This window comes from Panicum virgatum, chromosome 3K (assembly GCF_016808335.1).
Source record: "Panicum virgatum strain AP13 chromosome 3K, P.virgatum_v5, whole genome shotgun sequence".
Classification (NCBI taxonomy): domain Eukaryota; kingdom Viridiplantae; phylum Streptophyta; class Magnoliopsida; order Poales; family Poaceae; genus Panicum; species Panicum virgatum.
In genome coordinates this window covers 10,949,453-10,965,904 of record NC_053138.1, presented here as the reverse complement: position 1 = coordinate 10,965,904, position 16,452 = coordinate 10,949,453, and the positions used below count along the sequence as shown (strand labels likewise).

The following is a 16,452-nucleotide window of genomic DNA, read 5'->3' as shown; positions in this document are numbered from 1 at the left end:
ATAGAAAAAAAATTAGTTCATTTTCCACTTGAATGAATGTTCTTCACATGCATTGAGTGAGAACAGTTTTTTTTCTAGTCGATAGAAATTATGACCTACCAAAACACAAGTCAATACGATGAAAGAAAAACAAGCCCAGAGAAAACTCACCCTATTTTCGGCGAATATTCAGACTTCAGTGCCTGTTTCCACTGTGACAAAAACTGCCCCTCATTTTTCTACTGCAGGCATGCCAGAATTTCTATTCCAGCGCGCTATAAACACCCCTCGTGCGATACACAGTCATGCTGCATTCAGAAAAGCAGCAGCAGGACGAGGAGCTCTGTAGTCTGTAGCCATGACTAAGCGCTGCTGCCTACGCTTGGGCACGCTCCTGGCGGCGCTGCTCTCGGCCACCGCCTGCCTCGACTTGGGCTTCTACGACAGGACGTGCCCCTCCGCCGAGACCATCGTGCAGCAGACCGTCGCCGCCGCGTTCAGGAACGACTCCGGCGTCGCTCCGGCGATCATCCGCATGCACTTCCACGACTGCTTCGTCAAAGTAATAAGCGCATGCAGCACAACGAAATAGAAGTTTTTTCATTGACAGATCCAGATATATGATATGATTTCCATGCATGTCATAAATCTTACTAAGATAGTTCAAGAATCTGTACATATTCTAGAACGACGTCGACTTCACCGGAGTGACGAACGCTTGAACCTCCGTGCAGGGCTGCGATGGCTCGGTCCTGATCGACTCGACGCCCAACAACACGGCGGAGAAGGACGCCATCGCCAACAATCCCAGCCTCCGGTTCTTCGAGGTGGTCGACCGCGCCAAGGCGGCCCTGGAGGCGCGGTGCCCCGGCGTGGTCTCCTGCGCCGACATCCTCGCCTTCGCGGCCCGGGACAGCGTCGTGCTCGCCGGCGGCGCCGGCTACCGGGTGCCGGCCGGGCGCCGCGACGGCAGGAGATCCCTCGCCAACGAGACGGGCGACCTGCCGCCGCCGTTCTTCAACGCCACGGAGCTGGTGGACAGCTTCGCCAGGAAGAACCTCACCCTGGAGGACATGGTCGTCCTCTCCGGCGCCCACTCCATCGGCGTCTCCCACTGCAGCAGCTTCGCCGGCATCCCCAACAACCCCGCCAACCGGCTCTACAACTTCAGCGGCTCAGCTGACGGTGTAAGCAAAACATACTAGTTTCCTCTCCAGAAACTAGGATGCTGAATATTCTTCTGGACTAATTTTTCACCAAACATACTATCTTGTCAGTGCTTTGAGTACGATTATATTTTACGGTTAATCACCTGCCGTGCTGTACACTACAGATTGATCCGCTGCTGAGCAAGGCCTACGCATTTCTGCTCAAGAGCATCTGCCCGCCCAGCAGCAACCAGACCTTCCCGACGACCACGCCGTTCATGGACCTCATCACGCCGACCAAGCTCGACAACAGGTACTACGTCGGCCTGCAGAACAACCTGGGCCTCTTCACGTCGGACGCGGCGCTGATGACCAACGCGACGACGAAGGCGCTCGTCGACTCCTTCGTGCGCAGCGAGGCGATGTGGAAGGCCAAGTTCGCCAGGTCCATGCTCAAGATGGGGCAGATCGAGGTGCTGACCGGGGCGCAGGGCGAGATCAGGCGCAACTGCAGGGTCATCAACCCCGCTAGGACCGCCGGCTTTCATCCTGTTGTCGCCGGATCGTCAGGATCTTCATCAGGATCCATTGGAGTAGCTGCAAGCTAATGGAAGATGGGTGTGCAGTGTGCAAAGTGATTGTCTTGTTTGGATGTGATGCTGCAGTAAGTAATGAGCAGATTATAGCTAGATAACTTGCTTGTTACATGATCAGGGAGAGCACGCGATCTAGAAAACTCTGAAGAAAAGGGGATGAGAAGTGAGCAGAGTCTGTTGTACGTTAACCGATGTTCATTTGTCTATCTATGGAGTTTGATTGTGAGGATGAAATAAATATTTGAACAATATTGTTGTTTGTGGCAAACATGTACGGTCATCTGATTAGTGAGGCAAAAAGTTGATTGATCATGTGTTTTGGCCAACGAATTGTACATACAGGCAATGCGAATCATTTGACAAAATCCTGGCAAACTGTCAATAGCAAGCCAGGGACCAGCCCATATAGTCAGATTCATGGGGCCTTCATCAGTTACCATCCAAGATGGCAAGAGCCGAGAAAAAAAAAATCTGCATATATATATATATATATATATATATATATATATATATATATATATATATATATGACACCGCTATTCAGTACCCTGGGTATGGAATAGTTATTCCATACCCGAGCCATCCGCACTTCCGTAGCATCCCGCGCCGGCGTCCGGTTTTTCTCGTCCATCGCCAACTTCCACGCCTGTGGACCGAGCGGCAGTTTTCGTCTCCTGCGCACGTCTCCGTCAATTCGTCTCCCCCCCCATGGAATTCGCTGTTCCTACCAAGTGGCCATCATTACGAATTAGAATACGAGTATTTATGATCAAAAGCAAATGATTTCCGTTTGTACTCCATGTTCTACCTTCACGTGGCTCATTGATTTACTTTTGGAAAAAATGACTGTTTATAATTAGCCAACAAAGATTTTGTGTACAGAACACTTTGGTGTCACAATAAAATGCAAGTCTCTGATTAAAAACCTTAGGATTCATGATTTCACCATAGGCCTCCACATAAAACAAAATACAGCATTTATGATCCAGAACCTACTGTTTTCATTCGTATATGATTGACAAATTGATATTTGGTGTACGAAGTACACCCGCTCTATGCCTCTAATCTAAATTTAACCATCCACCCGCCATCTCCGGCAAGCAAGCAAGGAACTCCTCCAGTTACAGCACTCCTGTGCGTGAGATTTTTGGCAAGCAAACATCTCCAGGCCCCGATCTCCGGCAAAGCAACTCCAGCAAAGCAGTCCTTGCAGCCGGCCTTCTGCACAATATACAAGCATAACTGATGAGCTGACAGCTACTGATTGCTCGGCTACTAGCCCACGGCTCTGATAGTGCACACAATTTAGATAGAGATACTTACTGCAACTATGCAGCAGATTTGCGATATGTGAGGGGCCGGACTAAGCACATCAAACTATAGAAGTTCCCGGACACATTCAAATAAGAAATATTTTCAAGAGCTGATGATATGAAATAAAAGAAACATGTAAGTTGTGTCGTTGCAATTATTGATGGTAGCCTCCCTGGTGGCCTTCCACATTCATCTCCTTCCTCTGCACATCTGCAGAAACAAAGATCCTCAGCAATAGTGTTAGTACAGAACAAAGGTGTGTTTGTTTACCATTTACATGATTAGCTAATTAGTAACTATTAAATAGTGCATTGCGTATAAATTTGTCAGTATACTATTGTTAAATTAGGCAGAGCTATGATTGTTCAGTTAAATGTGTGCTGCATGGGCTAGTGTGACGGTATCAAAAACGATTAATCTCCATTATAGAATCAATAACATTGGCCTGAAGCCACTAAACAGGTACTCAACAGCCAACACTCTACAGGAAAAGTGGAAAACCATGATTGGTAATAAATTGCTTGGTTCAGGAATCAGGAGTCAAACAGCAGCAAATTGTGTGTAATTACATCATAAAGCAATATATAGACCAACCAGATCTCAAATGGCCTGCTTAGAATTTTTTTCAGTGGAGTCAAATCAAGTAGAGGTGCAGGTAAATTAGAAAGGTGATGCAGAATTTCAGACTGAGCGAGTGTGCTGCCAGCTGAAGAGCAACCGTTCAAGGTCAGGCTAGCAACACAGACAGTCGATTCATGTAAATTTAATCAAAAAAGTGAGTAGATTTTGCTAAAGGTTGGTACATGATTGCGTTCATAAACAGAGCACGAGTTTATTTTTCATTGACTCTATTTATACAATCTTCTATAGTTATTTTGCTCACAGCCTCTTCTCTCATGGCATGGTTCATTAGGATACAGATTCACAAGTAGATGCTGTCGACAATGGGTAAATCAATGATCTAACATTGGTATACACATGATTCGATAGTATGCCAACATTGGTAAATCCTAATCAGTGTCAGTTGAACAGGTTGCCTCATGAAAATTTCAGTATTAGCTAAAACATCAGTTGGCACGATTAGAGAAGAGATAGGCGCATGATGTCCTCCCATTAACTAGTTGAGCTCGTGGCCATCGTCTCCAGCTAAAGCAGGAGCAGCAACACTGAAATACATGGGTACCTGTCACCGCATCCTTGTCTACTGGCTGCAGGCGCGCATTCAGCATCCTTGTCTACGTCTCGAAGCATGTAAAGCCCCCAATACCGAACCTCATCCATGCATTGCGCAGCTCAAGGGAGGGTGCCCCTGCATTGGTACCCGGGAGTGATCGGACTGAAAATCATGGAAGCGTGCGGGTGCGGCGTCACCCCCCACTGCTCGGTTGAGAACCAACCCTGCGGATCGACATTTTGTTAGGATACACTGACAAGAACAGGGAAGGGAAAGTTGGATAAGAATCACACAGATACCGTTTACAACAACCTAATTTGAACTACAACCTGGACAAAGCATCGGCAACTATGATAGAAATTGTCCAATAAGGGTGAGGGTAGATGGCACATTGCACCATGCGGGGGAATCAGCAGCGATTCATCCAAAAAATCTGAAACTCTTCTGAGCTGCTCCACGTCGGTCTGATCTGGCAAAATGAAGGACATATCTGAGCTGCTATAAGATGGTGAGGTGATGATGGAACTGAACATTCGGCCACCTAAAACGAGCTCATCCTGGTACATACCTATACAAGAAATCGAGAAAAAAATTTGGGGAATCAAATACGACAGGGGTGGAGGCGCACCGTGTGTACCTAGGCCGGTGGATCTCCAAAGCGTTCCACTGCTCAAGGTGAGGAGGAAGCCGCCGGCGCCGGGCGTGAGGAAACTCGCAATCGACGCCTTGCTGCCACACGGGTCCAGCGCAAGGGCACGGAGATGGAAGCTCCCGCGTGTGCTGAGGGAGCTCATGCGGAGTGGAAGGCAGGCCGAGCGGATCAGGTGGCAGGACTCCGGCGCCATCGGAAGGAGCTCTCCTAGGGGTCGACGGCGGCTGGAAAAAACAGATCGAACTTGCAGAGCACGGAACCGTCGATGGCGACGGGAGGAGCGGAGAGGAATGATCGATCTAAATGGAAACCGACAACTGTGGGAAAAAAATCAGGGTATGCAAAATCGGAAACGAGCTGGAGGCGTGGGATGGGGCGGGGGTGCGTGTCGGTCGGTGAGGGGTGCAGCTCGCCGGGGCGGCACGGTCGCCGGCGGCGCAGGGCAGGACGGGAGAGCAGGCGACGCCGGGCAAGATGGGAGAGCAGGCGGCGCAGGAAGACGAGATCGTGGCCACGATCTGTTATGAGCTGGGGGTGACCATCCGGGAACCGGCGAGGAGAAAAACCGAACGGGTGGGGGGAGCTTGGCGCGGGGTCGGCTCGGGCTCGAGTTAGGTCGGGTATGGAATAGCTTATTCCATACCCAGGTTATTCAATAGAGCTATTACACACATATATATATATGCCATCATTATCCATATATACTCGAAGCAAGAGGCGATAAACATATGGAAGGCATCTATCATGCATTTAGGAGCATGTTGGCTGCATGATTGTGCCCAGTTGCAATGCCCTACATGATACTAGTAAGTGAGCCCGTGCTAACGCCACGGATAAGAAAACAAATGCAGCAATGACTAATAGTTTGCTCATATGGCCTTGCAAATTAAATAGCCATTAAGTACTCCTTTATGGTAATCAAGAATAGAATAAGATCGTGTCTAGGTGTAGCTTAGCTTTGTGGCAATATTGCATATAGATCATGTCTACATAAGAAAACATAGCATACCTTAAAATTCTCAAGGCAAGACCAAATTACGTTTGTTACAATTCTTGTTTAGGAGCCGTTATAGCTATGACAAAAATGCTGAAAGCTGCAACACATGAGAACATTAGAATCGGAAAAGGAAAAAATACAGGTTTAATTGTTTTGTTAGGGACACAACACATGATCCCAATCCATGATTGAATCTGAATTAAGAAAAGATATAGTACCTTCACACCTGAAATTTTTCCATAAGGGCCAATTAGATTCCACAAGACCTAAACATTTCCAACATCCCTACAATCTTCCATGCAATTACATGAATTTTATATTATTTTGACTAATTTACTTTACAATCTCACATTGTTCCATAGTCTATATGCAATCATCCAGCTTCAAGTCTTCAGCCGTAATGCTTCAGTAGGATGACACTACAAGAAAGAAAAATAATAAGAGCATGAACAGAACCAAATACCAGCAAGCTAACTTTATCCTTCACATAAGCAAATACCAGTATGCTAAGCAATGTGCGAGTGTACTTGATCAAGGAAGAGAATTAAACTAATGTGCATGCAAAAGTCATGTACGTAATTACTGCAGCAACCACCAGATGAACAAACATTAATTATTTAATTTAATAAACAAAAAAGACTGAGCAAAGATTACTAATTCGAAAGCTGCTAATTACTGTAAGAAGTAGCAAGGGCAAGTATGCAGATCAGATATGAAAGATACTAAATTAAATAGTAGCTGGCTACTACTTAAAACATTAAAAATGAAAGGTTGCCATACTATGGTAAGTCTGGAATAGCACAGATATAAACTCGATGGCCTGTGAGCAATAATTGATTAATTTAACCATACATCAGATGATCATCAGAATACAAAATAAAGATAGAACACACAATATCAACCATTATTTTTCTAAATAAAAATGTCAAACATATTTATGTGGTCCATTACTTGTGAACTTAAATTGCAATAATTAGTAACATATCTTGTTGGATGCCTTCGCTTGGGTACAGGAAATCCAACTCTACAACCTGACAGTTGCAGAAAGAAAATACTTTGTAAATATTCACGCAACAGTTAATGGAAAGCTCAGAGGAATATAAATAGGCAAGCATATGGAACAAAAAATGCATATGGCCAAGCAATCGTTATAACCTGTTTAGAAAACCCTGAGTTCCTGAACAAAAAATGCATTGGTTAATCCAGCAATTGCTGTTATGTAATAACTTTTCTCCCCTGCTCCATTATCCAGTCCTGTGTATAGAAAAAGAGTTAGGTTTCCGCAATAAACCATTTATTCAGCATTGTCATGCTTGTAACAGATGATACCGTCCCTTGTGCAGAAAAACTTGTGAGTGCTCATAAACTTGGGAACAGAAACCAGTTTTTGCATCCATAATGAGGGCCCAAAGGTTTGTTGAGGAGCCACACAACTAATGTACAGCCCATCCTCATTGCCCTTTTCTATATGTTGACTTAACCTTGAGTCAGCCACATTATAATGGCCAGCACGGATCCACAATCATAATTTTGCTTCTTTTTTTTGCTGTGGCATCCCATTCTCCTCGAAACTGCAAATTTCTATCCATTTGTATTTTTTGTACAGAACAAGTAAAAAGCTGTCATATGAGCAACCATATCTTACATGCAGGGTACTAAAAAAAGGGGTTTGAGTTGGAGCAGATGGCACAATATGCAAGTTTATTTCTGCTAAATTCAAAGAGAAGGCAAATGATACAAGTTCAGATCTATGCATGCATGTCTTGGAAGCACAAACAACAAAAATTGACACCGAGGGGAAAGAAAAATATTGTTGTTTGTGGCAAACATGTACGGTCATCTGATTAGTGAGGCAAAAAGTTGATTGATCATGTATTTTGGCCAAAGAATTGTACATACAGGCAATGCGAATCATTTGACAAAATCCTGGCAAACTGTCAATAGCAAGCCAGGGACCAGCCCGCATAGTCAGATTCATGGGGCCTTCATCAGTTACCATACAAGATGGCAAGAGCCGAGAAAAAAAAAATCTGCATAGCATATATATATATGCCATCATTATCCATATATACTCGAAGCAAGAGGCGATAAACATATGGAAGGCATCTATCATGCATTTAGGAGCATGTTGGCTGCATGATTGTGCCCAGTTGCAATGCCCTACATGATATGCACCTCCAACTTGTTGAATCCAGTTGACCCAATTTTTCCGTAACCGTACTCTAACATTGAAACTGAGAGTAGTGACTGTCATTGAATCCAACTATTTCTTCAAAGAAAAAAAAGTATATTAATATAATGAAATGGCAGTATATTATCTAGCAGTAAAAGACTGTCAATGTGAAATCCGCCTATTCTTTTTTATTACTTTAGTTTTCTTTTCCTTGACATGAGTATCTTTTTAGAAAACGAAATAACATTTCAGTTATAAAATTTACGGGATGTTTTCTTTGCTGCGAATAAGCAGATACTGTTCTAGAATTTAAAATCATTTTGGTGTAACAAATAAATGCTGTGTTCCATCTCCTTTCACCGCTATTTTTCAGCATAATAAATAAGTTTTTTCCCCTCCAAAACCCTAGAAGTCGATCACCTTTCCAGCTTCTGGTGCCATGTGGAAAATTGAAACGAGAACTCAACAAACAGCTCCAACTTTTCTGAATTGCATACAATGTCATGTACATTCAAGTATTTACAATTTGTGGTGGAGTCGTTTCTTGATACAGTATACGCGTGCAGCTACAACAAATGGTGGTTTGGTTGGGTTCTGCAGATTCTCACAAGTTCCAGATCAGCTCACAAGCAGTTTGTCACCTAGCTCCTTGCGGTAGACATGGATGAGACCCGCGCTATCGATAGTGTGCAGCTTCTCCTTCAGTATCTTCCTGTAGTGATCATCCTCATCCTCCAAGCTTCTCATCAGTTCAATCTGATAAGGAAAGGCATGTAAAGGAGATCAAAACTTCTGTTTCCTCCCCAAAGGCTCTACCCGCACAAAAAGGCCATATTCGCAATTATATACTGAAATGATCATTGCCACATATAACTTAAAACTACCTGTCTCTGGAACGACTCGAATTCATCAGAGCTCAAGGAGCCATCACTGTTTGCATCAAGAAGATGCATGAGCTCCGTTGTGTCTTCACCCCCGGCACCTAGATCCTCCATCACCTCAGTGAGCTCTTCGATGCTGATTCTCCCATCCCCATTTTTGTCAAGTTGACGGAAAGCAGGGTTGTTGCAGTTGCCAGCTCCCCGATCACTATCTGGTAGATCACGTAGGCGCAGAGCTGCTAGCTCTGCAGCAGCTAACATAATAGCCTTGAGTCGTTTAGCCTGTACAACATAACAAGGAATGGTGGTTCTAAGCAATGCCAGAATAATATGACTTCATCTTAGCCTATAGGTTTCTAGTATCTTTGTTAGAGGAAAAGCACGTATTACTGTCAGAAGCTAATTTCCAAAACTTGCTAGAGAGCATAGTACTGTAATAAATGGAACAGGAGTTTTACCTCTCCAGGATCTGTAAGACCACCTTTGTAGAGGGAGTGAGAAGCGTCTCCACCAACAGCAAATCTATGACTTCATCTTAGCCTATAGGTTTCTAGTATCTTTGTTAGAGGAAAAGCACGTATTACTGTCAGAAGCTAATTTCCAAAACTTGCTAGAGAGCATAGTACTGTAATAAATGGAACAGGAGTTTTACCTCTCCAGGATCTGTAAGACCACCTTTGTAGAGGGAGTGAGAAGCGTCTCCACCAACAGCAAATCTATGCATCTCTTTGGTGCGTATCTGTATCTCCATTAGGGGCCGCATCCTCCCAGGTTCACTTACATCGATGGCCACATGCAAGCTCTGGTAGCCATTTTCTTTTGGCTGACTGATATAATCTTTTGTTCTACCAGGGACTTCCTTCCACAGAGATTGAATAATTTCATGCGTCCTGTGGCAAGCCCAAGGGCCCCAACCTGATGAATTGCCATCACACCGAGGCTCCAAGATTACCCGCAGACCTAGTATGTCGTTAACTTCTTCTGGTTTCCGGCCATCTTTTACTAGTTTCTTCATAGTACTGAAACGGCTTTTATAGCGCCCCTGAACTGAAATGTCCTGTACAATCCTATTCAACTCGTCATCAGCTTTCAGTGCTTGAAGTAACTGCTCCTTATACAAATTAATCAAGGCCTTGCACTCACTTTCTTGGCTTCTCAACCACCGATCAACATGGTCATATGAATGAGGAAACAAGTAACAAAACGAAAGATCCTCTAATTCTAGTGACAGATTGCCCGCTCCAACAGCATGTGCAAGTGGGGCATATATCTTCATGACTTCAAGGGACTTTATCCGCTGCAGATACTTAGGGAGGTCATCCAGGTATCTCATCATATCAAGCTTCAGTGCAAGCTCCAATATCACCGCCCTGATGTCATAGTATGTGAGACAAAACTTTCTCAGAGCACTTGCACTTTCATCATCCAATATGTCAAGTTTCGAAGGAGCATGCTTGAGTCTTAAGCTCTCGTGCAGCAAATGAGCTGTACTGATCCCAATCTGAGCTTTCACATCCCTCATTCTTACAGCTCCTGCATCTAGTGCTTCTCTCAGTATGCCAGCCGATATGACTTCAGCATCCATCTGTTGCCAGTCATAAATTACGAAATCAAAAGTCCTTATTAGATTTGAGAGCTTAACAATGGCTAAAGGAAAAGGTCCAATTCATGCCCCGGGGAGAATTTATATAAGTTTTAGTTCAACAAAATAAAAGAATTTATAGAAGTTAAGCGAGAACAGGAATACAGAGTACTACTCAAACAATAGTAACAGTAACCAATAGGGAAAAGTCTGTTTTTCAACCCTGAACTATCACGCTAGTCCGATTTTGGCCCTTGAACTACGAAACCGGACATCCTACACCTCCAACTAACGAAACCGTTTGAAAAACAACCCTGGCTCAGCCAAAGGCGGTTTTGCTACAGTAAAATTTCCGAATTTCTGGAATTTCACACCTCTCTCAATTAAATAATAAAGAAAGCATAGTTAATATTGTTTAAAAATCATGATATTTTTTTGGGAGGTAGATCAAAAGACAAGGAATCTATTTTGGCTAGATGTGCTACAATAGACATAAAGGAATTTGAATTATAAAATTTTAAAAATAGGTAGAATTCAAAATTCCTTGAATTTTTAGGTCAGCTAAACCTATGATAAAAATGCATTAAAAATATGATAATTCATAATTTTTTATTTAGTTTAGTTAGGTACTTTTTATTGGCCCAAGTTCTATAGAAAATTCATAAATTAAAATTTGAGGAATCAAATTTGATTTAAATTTGAGCATTGCGAAGGAATTCAAAAACTTTCATAAAAACTTGGGCCAATAAAAAATACCTTATTAAACTAAATAAAAAATTATGAATTATCATATTTTTATTTCATTTTTATCAAAGGTTTAGCTAATCCAAAACTTCAAGAAATTTTGAATTCTACCCATTTTTAAAATTTTATAATTCAAATTTCATTATGTTTAATGTATCACATCTATGCAAAATAAATTCCTTGTCTTTTTATCTACCTCCCAAAAAAATATCATGATTTTTAGACAATATTAACTATGCTTTCTTTCTTATTTAATTGAGAGAGGTGTGAAATTCCAGAAATTTGAAAATGTTACTGTAGCAAACCCCCTCAAAACAGCTTGCTACAGTGTTCGAGGGGTGATTCGGACGGTTTTGCCAGTTCGAGGGACTATGTTACCCGGTTTCGTAGTTGGAGGTTGAAAAACGGACTTCTTGACTAGTCCGAGGTTGTAAAATAGACTTATCCCTAACCAATAACACAACATTAAGAGAAGTTGTTTTAGTCAACAAGCAAAAGCATGAACTTCATTAGAAAGATTATACTCATTCAAATTCCTATTTTGATGGCTTGTTGGATTGAATCATCAGGTAATGCATAAACTGTATCCAGGAATCATCCCAGCTCTCGAGATAAAATCAACTGACCTTACTAAAATGCAATAAGCATGTCCATATCTATTTCACCCGATTTAGCAAATCAATTAACATTTATTGACTAGCACAGTCCTTGCTAGAAAATGTAAACTTGGCAGTTAGCACAGCAGAACAATAATGGAAGCCAAGAAAGCTTCGAATAACAGAAGAACATTTTCAAAAAAGGAATAATTTGAGCAGTAGCAGTTCATATGACAGGCAACACACTCTTATACTCCAAAATGGAAGAGAGGGAAGGGGCTAGTATCAGGTATAGCACCTGGAGGTCAGCAAGGGAGGCGGCAACGGCGAGCGCGCGTGCGAGCGCCCTACCGCCGTCGCCGTCACGGAGGGCAGGGAGCGCCAGCTTCAGCGCACGGAAGAGAAGGCGCGACGAGGAGGAAGTCGCCAGTTCCTCCCCCATCCGCTCTGTCAGCTCGTTGAACGCGCCCACCAGCTCCGCCACCAGCCGCCCGCCGCCCTCCGGCGGGGGCGCCGACGTGGACGGTGCGAGCGGGGAAGACGAAGCGGCTGCGGCTGCGGCTGCGGTGGCACGGAGGCGCAGGCGGTGCAGGCGCGGTGGGCCGCAGCGAGGTCGGGAGCGGCGGTACGGGCGGCCGCCGGCGGGAACGGCGGCCGTGCCCGCGGCGGTCGCCATGGACCCTGCTCTTCCCGGCGACGGACTGGGGAAGGTTACGTGGCAGTTACGTGGGGTGGAGGTTTATTTGGCAGTTTGAGAGGTGGCTATTGGCTGGGGCAGTTGCCAGTTGGGCTTCGTCACGTAAGCATCACGTTGGCCCTTTCCCTCTCCCTCCAAAGAAAATAAAATTAATTCATTTGAGAAATTAACTGACCTGGTGAAATCTTGTGGCTACAGAATTTGAGACATGGAATTTAGTTTTACCTTTTTAAAGTATTTTTCCAGCCCTAAGTTATTAGTCATTTTAGATTTTCTAGATACACTGACTTTGATAAAATTATAAAAAACTAGTTATAGTAATTAAATTAGTATCATTAGTCATACTAAATGAATATACTTATTCATATAAAATCAATATTTATGTAGCATTAGTCATAGCAAAATTAATAAACTAGTCATTTGTCATAGAGAAAACTGTTAAAGCAGATTAAAATTTAAATCTCTATGTAACGACCAGATCCCTCCCGTGTCCTTTTAAACTTTTAGATATTGAAATAGTTTGGTTCTCTTTTCGGACAAAGTTGATTAAATTGGTTCTTCCATAGGGTGTTATAGGCACTCTTCGGTTGTTGATTTTTTTTATGGTTTCTCATAATATTAGTTTTCATCTTTTTTTTTTTGAGATGGTCGTGGTTTGGGGCTGATTTCATGGATTTTGTCCGTCCATGTTGATTGTGCTAGAGGGCACAAAATCAAGCCACATGCTAGTGTTGACGCAGTAATTCAAGCATGAGAACTAGAAATATGTTCTGCAAAACCGTTCCGGTGAAGTGCTATACAAAAAATATGACGTGAAAAACTCCAGCCTGCAATCATTCCTCAAACATTCAAGTTGTTTTGTTTCAGAAGCTAAATTGCTAAACAAATTTAATGAGGTATATTAATCCATAATTAGTGAATGATATAATGTTAAGGTAGCAAATTATGAATTAATTATACTTACTCCCTCCATTCCAAAATGTAGGTCGTTTTAACTTTTCTAGATTCATCTATTTTGCAAATACATATATTATATCAAAGTACATAGCAAACACTATAAATCTAAAAAAGTCAAAACGATCTACATTTTTTTGAAACGGAAAGAGTATAAATTCGTCTCGCAAATTAGCACCCATCTGTCAAAAAAATTTAGAAACAGATTTTGTTTGATACTCTAAATGGTAAGATTACTTTTGATATGATAGGGGGCTTAAAAAAATGGAAACAAACAGCACCGTAGACCAGGGTTAAACTATCCGACCGCTAACCGGTAACCACGGGCCTCCGGTTCCGGTATACCGGTCCGGTTTGACCGGTTACCGGTCGGAACCGGTGGAATTCAATTTTGAATTCAAACTTCGCCGTTCAACCGGTTCCAACCGGTATACCGGCCGGTTTGTCCGGTATACCGACCGGTTTGGCTGGTATCCGATCAAATTCAAATTTTTTTCTTTTTTGGTTTAAATTCAAATACCCGCAAAGTATACTAAATAAATGTTTGTATAACATATTTTAGTTTAAATGAACCCTCCAACCATCTTTTGTACTATTTTTACATTGTATTTGTATACTTTTGTATGCACGCTTTTTTTTTGTTTAACTTCAAATCCCCGCAAACTATACTAAATGAACGAATTTTTGAGAAAATTTGACACCATTAGATTCATCGCACCTTGAAGTATTTTTAGAAATTTTTTAAAATTTTTTCATTTTTTTGAATTTAAATTTAAATTTGGACCGGCTTCATATCGGATCAAACCGGAACCGGTCCGGACCGGTTTGACCGGTCAAACCGGTCTGGTTACCGACAGTTTGGTGAACCCTGCCGTAGACACAGTCGCGCACAACAGTTAAAAATCCGTTTTTACTTCAACTGATTTCCAAACAAAATTGCTATTACTGAAACACTGATGTTTGTTTTTTCCACACGAAAATACAAGTTTAAACGCACTCCGAGGGGATTCGCATAAACCTCCGTTAACCTAGAAACTCGGCAACATGTAAAACTATTCGTTGCTGAGTATGATTCATTGACATAACCATGAAAGCTTCAAACTCCACTGAACTCTAAAATGTTCATAGCAACGTTCTGCATCAATCATCTGAGCAATCAACTTGCCATTAACGTGCTTCTAATGTTCAGTCCACAGATCGAAGAATGGAAAACGAATTGGCAAGCAGTTGAGAACATGCTTTTTATTCTGTAGGCAAATGACCTTTCGGTGACAACCTTATGGTGACACTTGCTGATTTGACGTTCTTCATGAGCACAGCACAATAACCCGATGCTTGCTCCAGAAAAAGTGCACTATGTACTAGGTTTTCCATACAGCAAACCCAAGACTAAATAACCAACTTGCACATGACGCTTGACTGCTTGAGAAAGCACGGTGCAATTGCTCGAGGAAAGGAACAAGGTATATGTATCAAATTACTACGACCCTAAATAACATGTCCAACTAAGATGGAATTGTACCCTATTAACTATTAAGATGGAATCATAAACCCAGGACTTAAGAACCAGGTAGTGATAAAAAAAACAAGCCTGCAATGTCTCGCGGTTAAGAATTAACCCCAAATTAACTTTGAAACACAACCACAGCAAAATCAGCAATGAAGTTAGGTGGTACTGAGTCAACAATCCACAAGGCAAGTTGGCATACACTAGAGCAAATATAAGCCGTTTTCTATAATCTATAATTTAAGAGAAACAAACATAGTTCTTGTCAGTTCATCATTTGCAAAACCACATCAACTAGCAAAATCTTTGGCACAGGCAGTCATGTACATAGGAACAGATATATCAAAACTCAATAATCAAAGAACTATGACACGACCAGTTTATAATCACACAAAAACACTAATCACACAAAACAATGACAGTCGAATGAATCAAGACACATGCTTCCATCAACCAGATATAAGCGAGGCCGTTATAATCTTACCAGCTGCCAGTTGTCATCCAATCGGATCACGAAAACACGACTGTAAGCGCCCTTTGAATGATAGCAAAATGAGCAAGACATAATCATCAAGCAAGATAGAAAATGGAACCAAAATTAAACTCGCATCATATCAGCTCAGTAACAGGCGTTCCGAGAAAATAGATACTGCTACTCCATTTAAGTTTCAACCTCAGACAGATCTAAATGATATCCAACTCGAGAAACCAACAGCTCAATTTCATGATAGGTAGGCGGGTAATGCTAAGCAAAGCGATGCAAGCGATTACGCCTTCTGGTTGTAGACGTAGGTGAGGCCGCACTTGCCGCAGTAGTGGCGGTCGAAGTGGTTGGCCATGAAGGTACCCGCGCCGCAGTCGGCGTTGGGGCACTCCTTGCGGAGGCGGGTGACCTTGCCGGTGGCGTCGTCGACCTTGTAGAACTGCAGGACGGCGAGCTTCACCTTCTTATGCTTGTGCTTGATCTTCTTGGGCTTGGTGTAGGTCTTCTTCTTGCGCTTCTTGGCGCCACCGCGGAGGCGGAGCACCAGGTGGAGGGTGGACTCCTTCTGGATGTTGTAGTCGGCGAGGGTGCGGCCGTCCTCGAGCTGCTTGCCGGCGAAGATGAGCCGCTGCTGGTCCGGGGGGATGCCCTCCTTGTCCTGGATCTTGGCCTTCACGTTGTCGATGGTGTCCGAGGACTCCACCTCCAACGTGATGGTCTTCCCCGTCAGGGTCTTCACGAAGATCTGCATCTTGGCGGCGGTAGGGGGTCGCCTCCGCGCGGCGGCGGCGGCGGCGGCGGCTGGGTAGGGTTGAGGGGCGGCGGGTGGGGGGATGGAGACTAGGGTTTCTAAGAGTGCGGCGGCGTTCGCCTATATAGAAGAGGCGGAGGGTGTGGACTGTTGGATCTAGGGGTTTGGGGATCGGACGGCTGGAGTTGGGCTGGGCTGGTTTGCTTCATATTTGCGGCCCATG

The 16,452-nt window shown here is 43.3% G+C and overlaps 3 protein-coding genes and 1 long non-coding RNA gene across 6 annotated transcripts; 1 reads left to right on the top strand and 3 right to left on the bottom strand.

Moving 5' to 3' along the window:
* Positions 1 to 206: 206 nt before the first annotated feature.
* LOC120697517 (peroxidase 5-like) lies at positions 207 to 1,991 on the top strand. Its single transcript, XM_039980778.1, has 3 exons — positions 207 to 541; positions 714 to 1,166; positions 1,313 to 1,991. Exons 1-3 carry the CDS (start codon positions 338 to 340, stop codon positions 1,733 to 1,735), a joined length of 1,080 nt encoding a protein of 359 aa, XP_039836712.1. The 5' UTR covers positions 207 to 337; the 3' UTR covers positions 1,736 to 1,991.
* A 435-nt stretch (positions 1,992 to 2,426) lies between these two features.
* On the bottom strand, positions 2,427 to 4,574 carry LOC120697518. Of its 2 annotated transcripts, XR_005684515.1 has the most exons (4): positions 4,221 to 4,573; positions 3,047 to 3,247; positions 2,720 to 2,944; positions 2,427 to 2,447 (listed from the first exon to the last, which is right to left on the bottom strand). It is a non-coding gene; the product is annotated as an uncharacterized LOC120697518 (long non-coding RNA). The 2 variants fall into 2 exon arrangements; XR_005684514.1 differs by lacking the exon at positions 2,427 to 2,447 and having other exon boundaries at positions 2,616 to 2,944; positions 4,221 to 4,574.
* A 1,434-nt stretch (positions 4,575 to 6,008) lies between these two features.
* LOC120697516 (probable GTP diphosphokinase CRSH1, chloroplastic) lies at positions 6,009 to 12,549 on the bottom strand. Of its 2 annotated transcripts, none has more exons than XM_039980777.1 (4): positions 12,135 to 12,549; positions 9,567 to 10,499; positions 8,918 to 9,196; positions 6,009 to 6,279 (listed from the first exon to the last, which is right to left on the bottom strand). In XM_039980777.1, the coding sequence occupies exons 1-4, from the start codon at positions 12,510 to 12,512 to the stop codon at positions 6,244 to 6,246; spliced, it is 1,626 nt and encodes a 541-aa protein (XP_039836711.1). In that variant the 5' UTR covers positions 12,513 to 12,549; the 3' UTR covers positions 6,009 to 6,243. The 2 variants fall into 2 exon arrangements, with proteins under 2 accessions (XP_039836711.1, XP_039836710.1); XM_039980776.1 differs by lacking the exon at positions 6,009 to 6,279 and adding an exon at positions 8,491 to 8,789.
* A 3,025-nt stretch (positions 12,550 to 15,574) lies between these two features.
* On the bottom strand, positions 15,575 to 16,334 carry LOC120697515 (ubiquitin-40S ribosomal protein S27a-2). The gene has a single exon (XM_039980775.1). It carries the CDS (start codon positions 16,227 to 16,229, stop codon positions 15,762 to 15,764), a length of 468 nt encoding a protein of 155 aa, XP_039836709.1. The 5' UTR covers positions 16,230 to 16,334; the 3' UTR covers positions 15,575 to 15,761.
* Positions 16,335 to 16,452: the final 118 nt, after the last annotated feature.

Coding starts and splice junctions, on each gene's coding strand:
- LOC120697515 (XM_039980775.1), bottom strand. CDS start 16,229: ATGCAGATCTTCGTGAAGACCCTGACGGGGAAGACCATCACGTTGGAG.
- LOC120697517 (XM_039980778.1), top strand. CDS start 338: ATGACTAAGCGCTGCTGCCTACGCTTGGGCACGCTCCTGGCGGCGCTG. Junction 542..713: donor TCCACGACTGCTTCGTCAAA/GTAATAAGCGCA, acceptor ACCTCCGTGCAG/GGCTGCGATGGCTCGGTCCT. Junction 1,167..1,312: donor TCAGCGGCTCAGCTGACGGT/GTAAGCAAAACA, acceptor TGTACACTACAG/ATTGATCCGCTGCTGAGCAA.
- LOC120697516 (XM_039980776.1), bottom strand. CDS start 12,512: ATGGCGACCGCCGCGGGCACGGCCGCCGTTCCCGCCGGCGGCCGCCCG. Junction 10,500..12,134: donor CCTCCCTTGCTGACCTCCAG/GTGCTATACCTG, acceptor GACTGGCAACAG/ATGGATGCTGAAGTCATATC. Junction 8,790..8,917: donor TCGAGTCGTTCCAGAGACAG/GTAGTTTTAAGT, acceptor TTTCCTTATCAG/ATTGAACTGATGAGAAGCTT.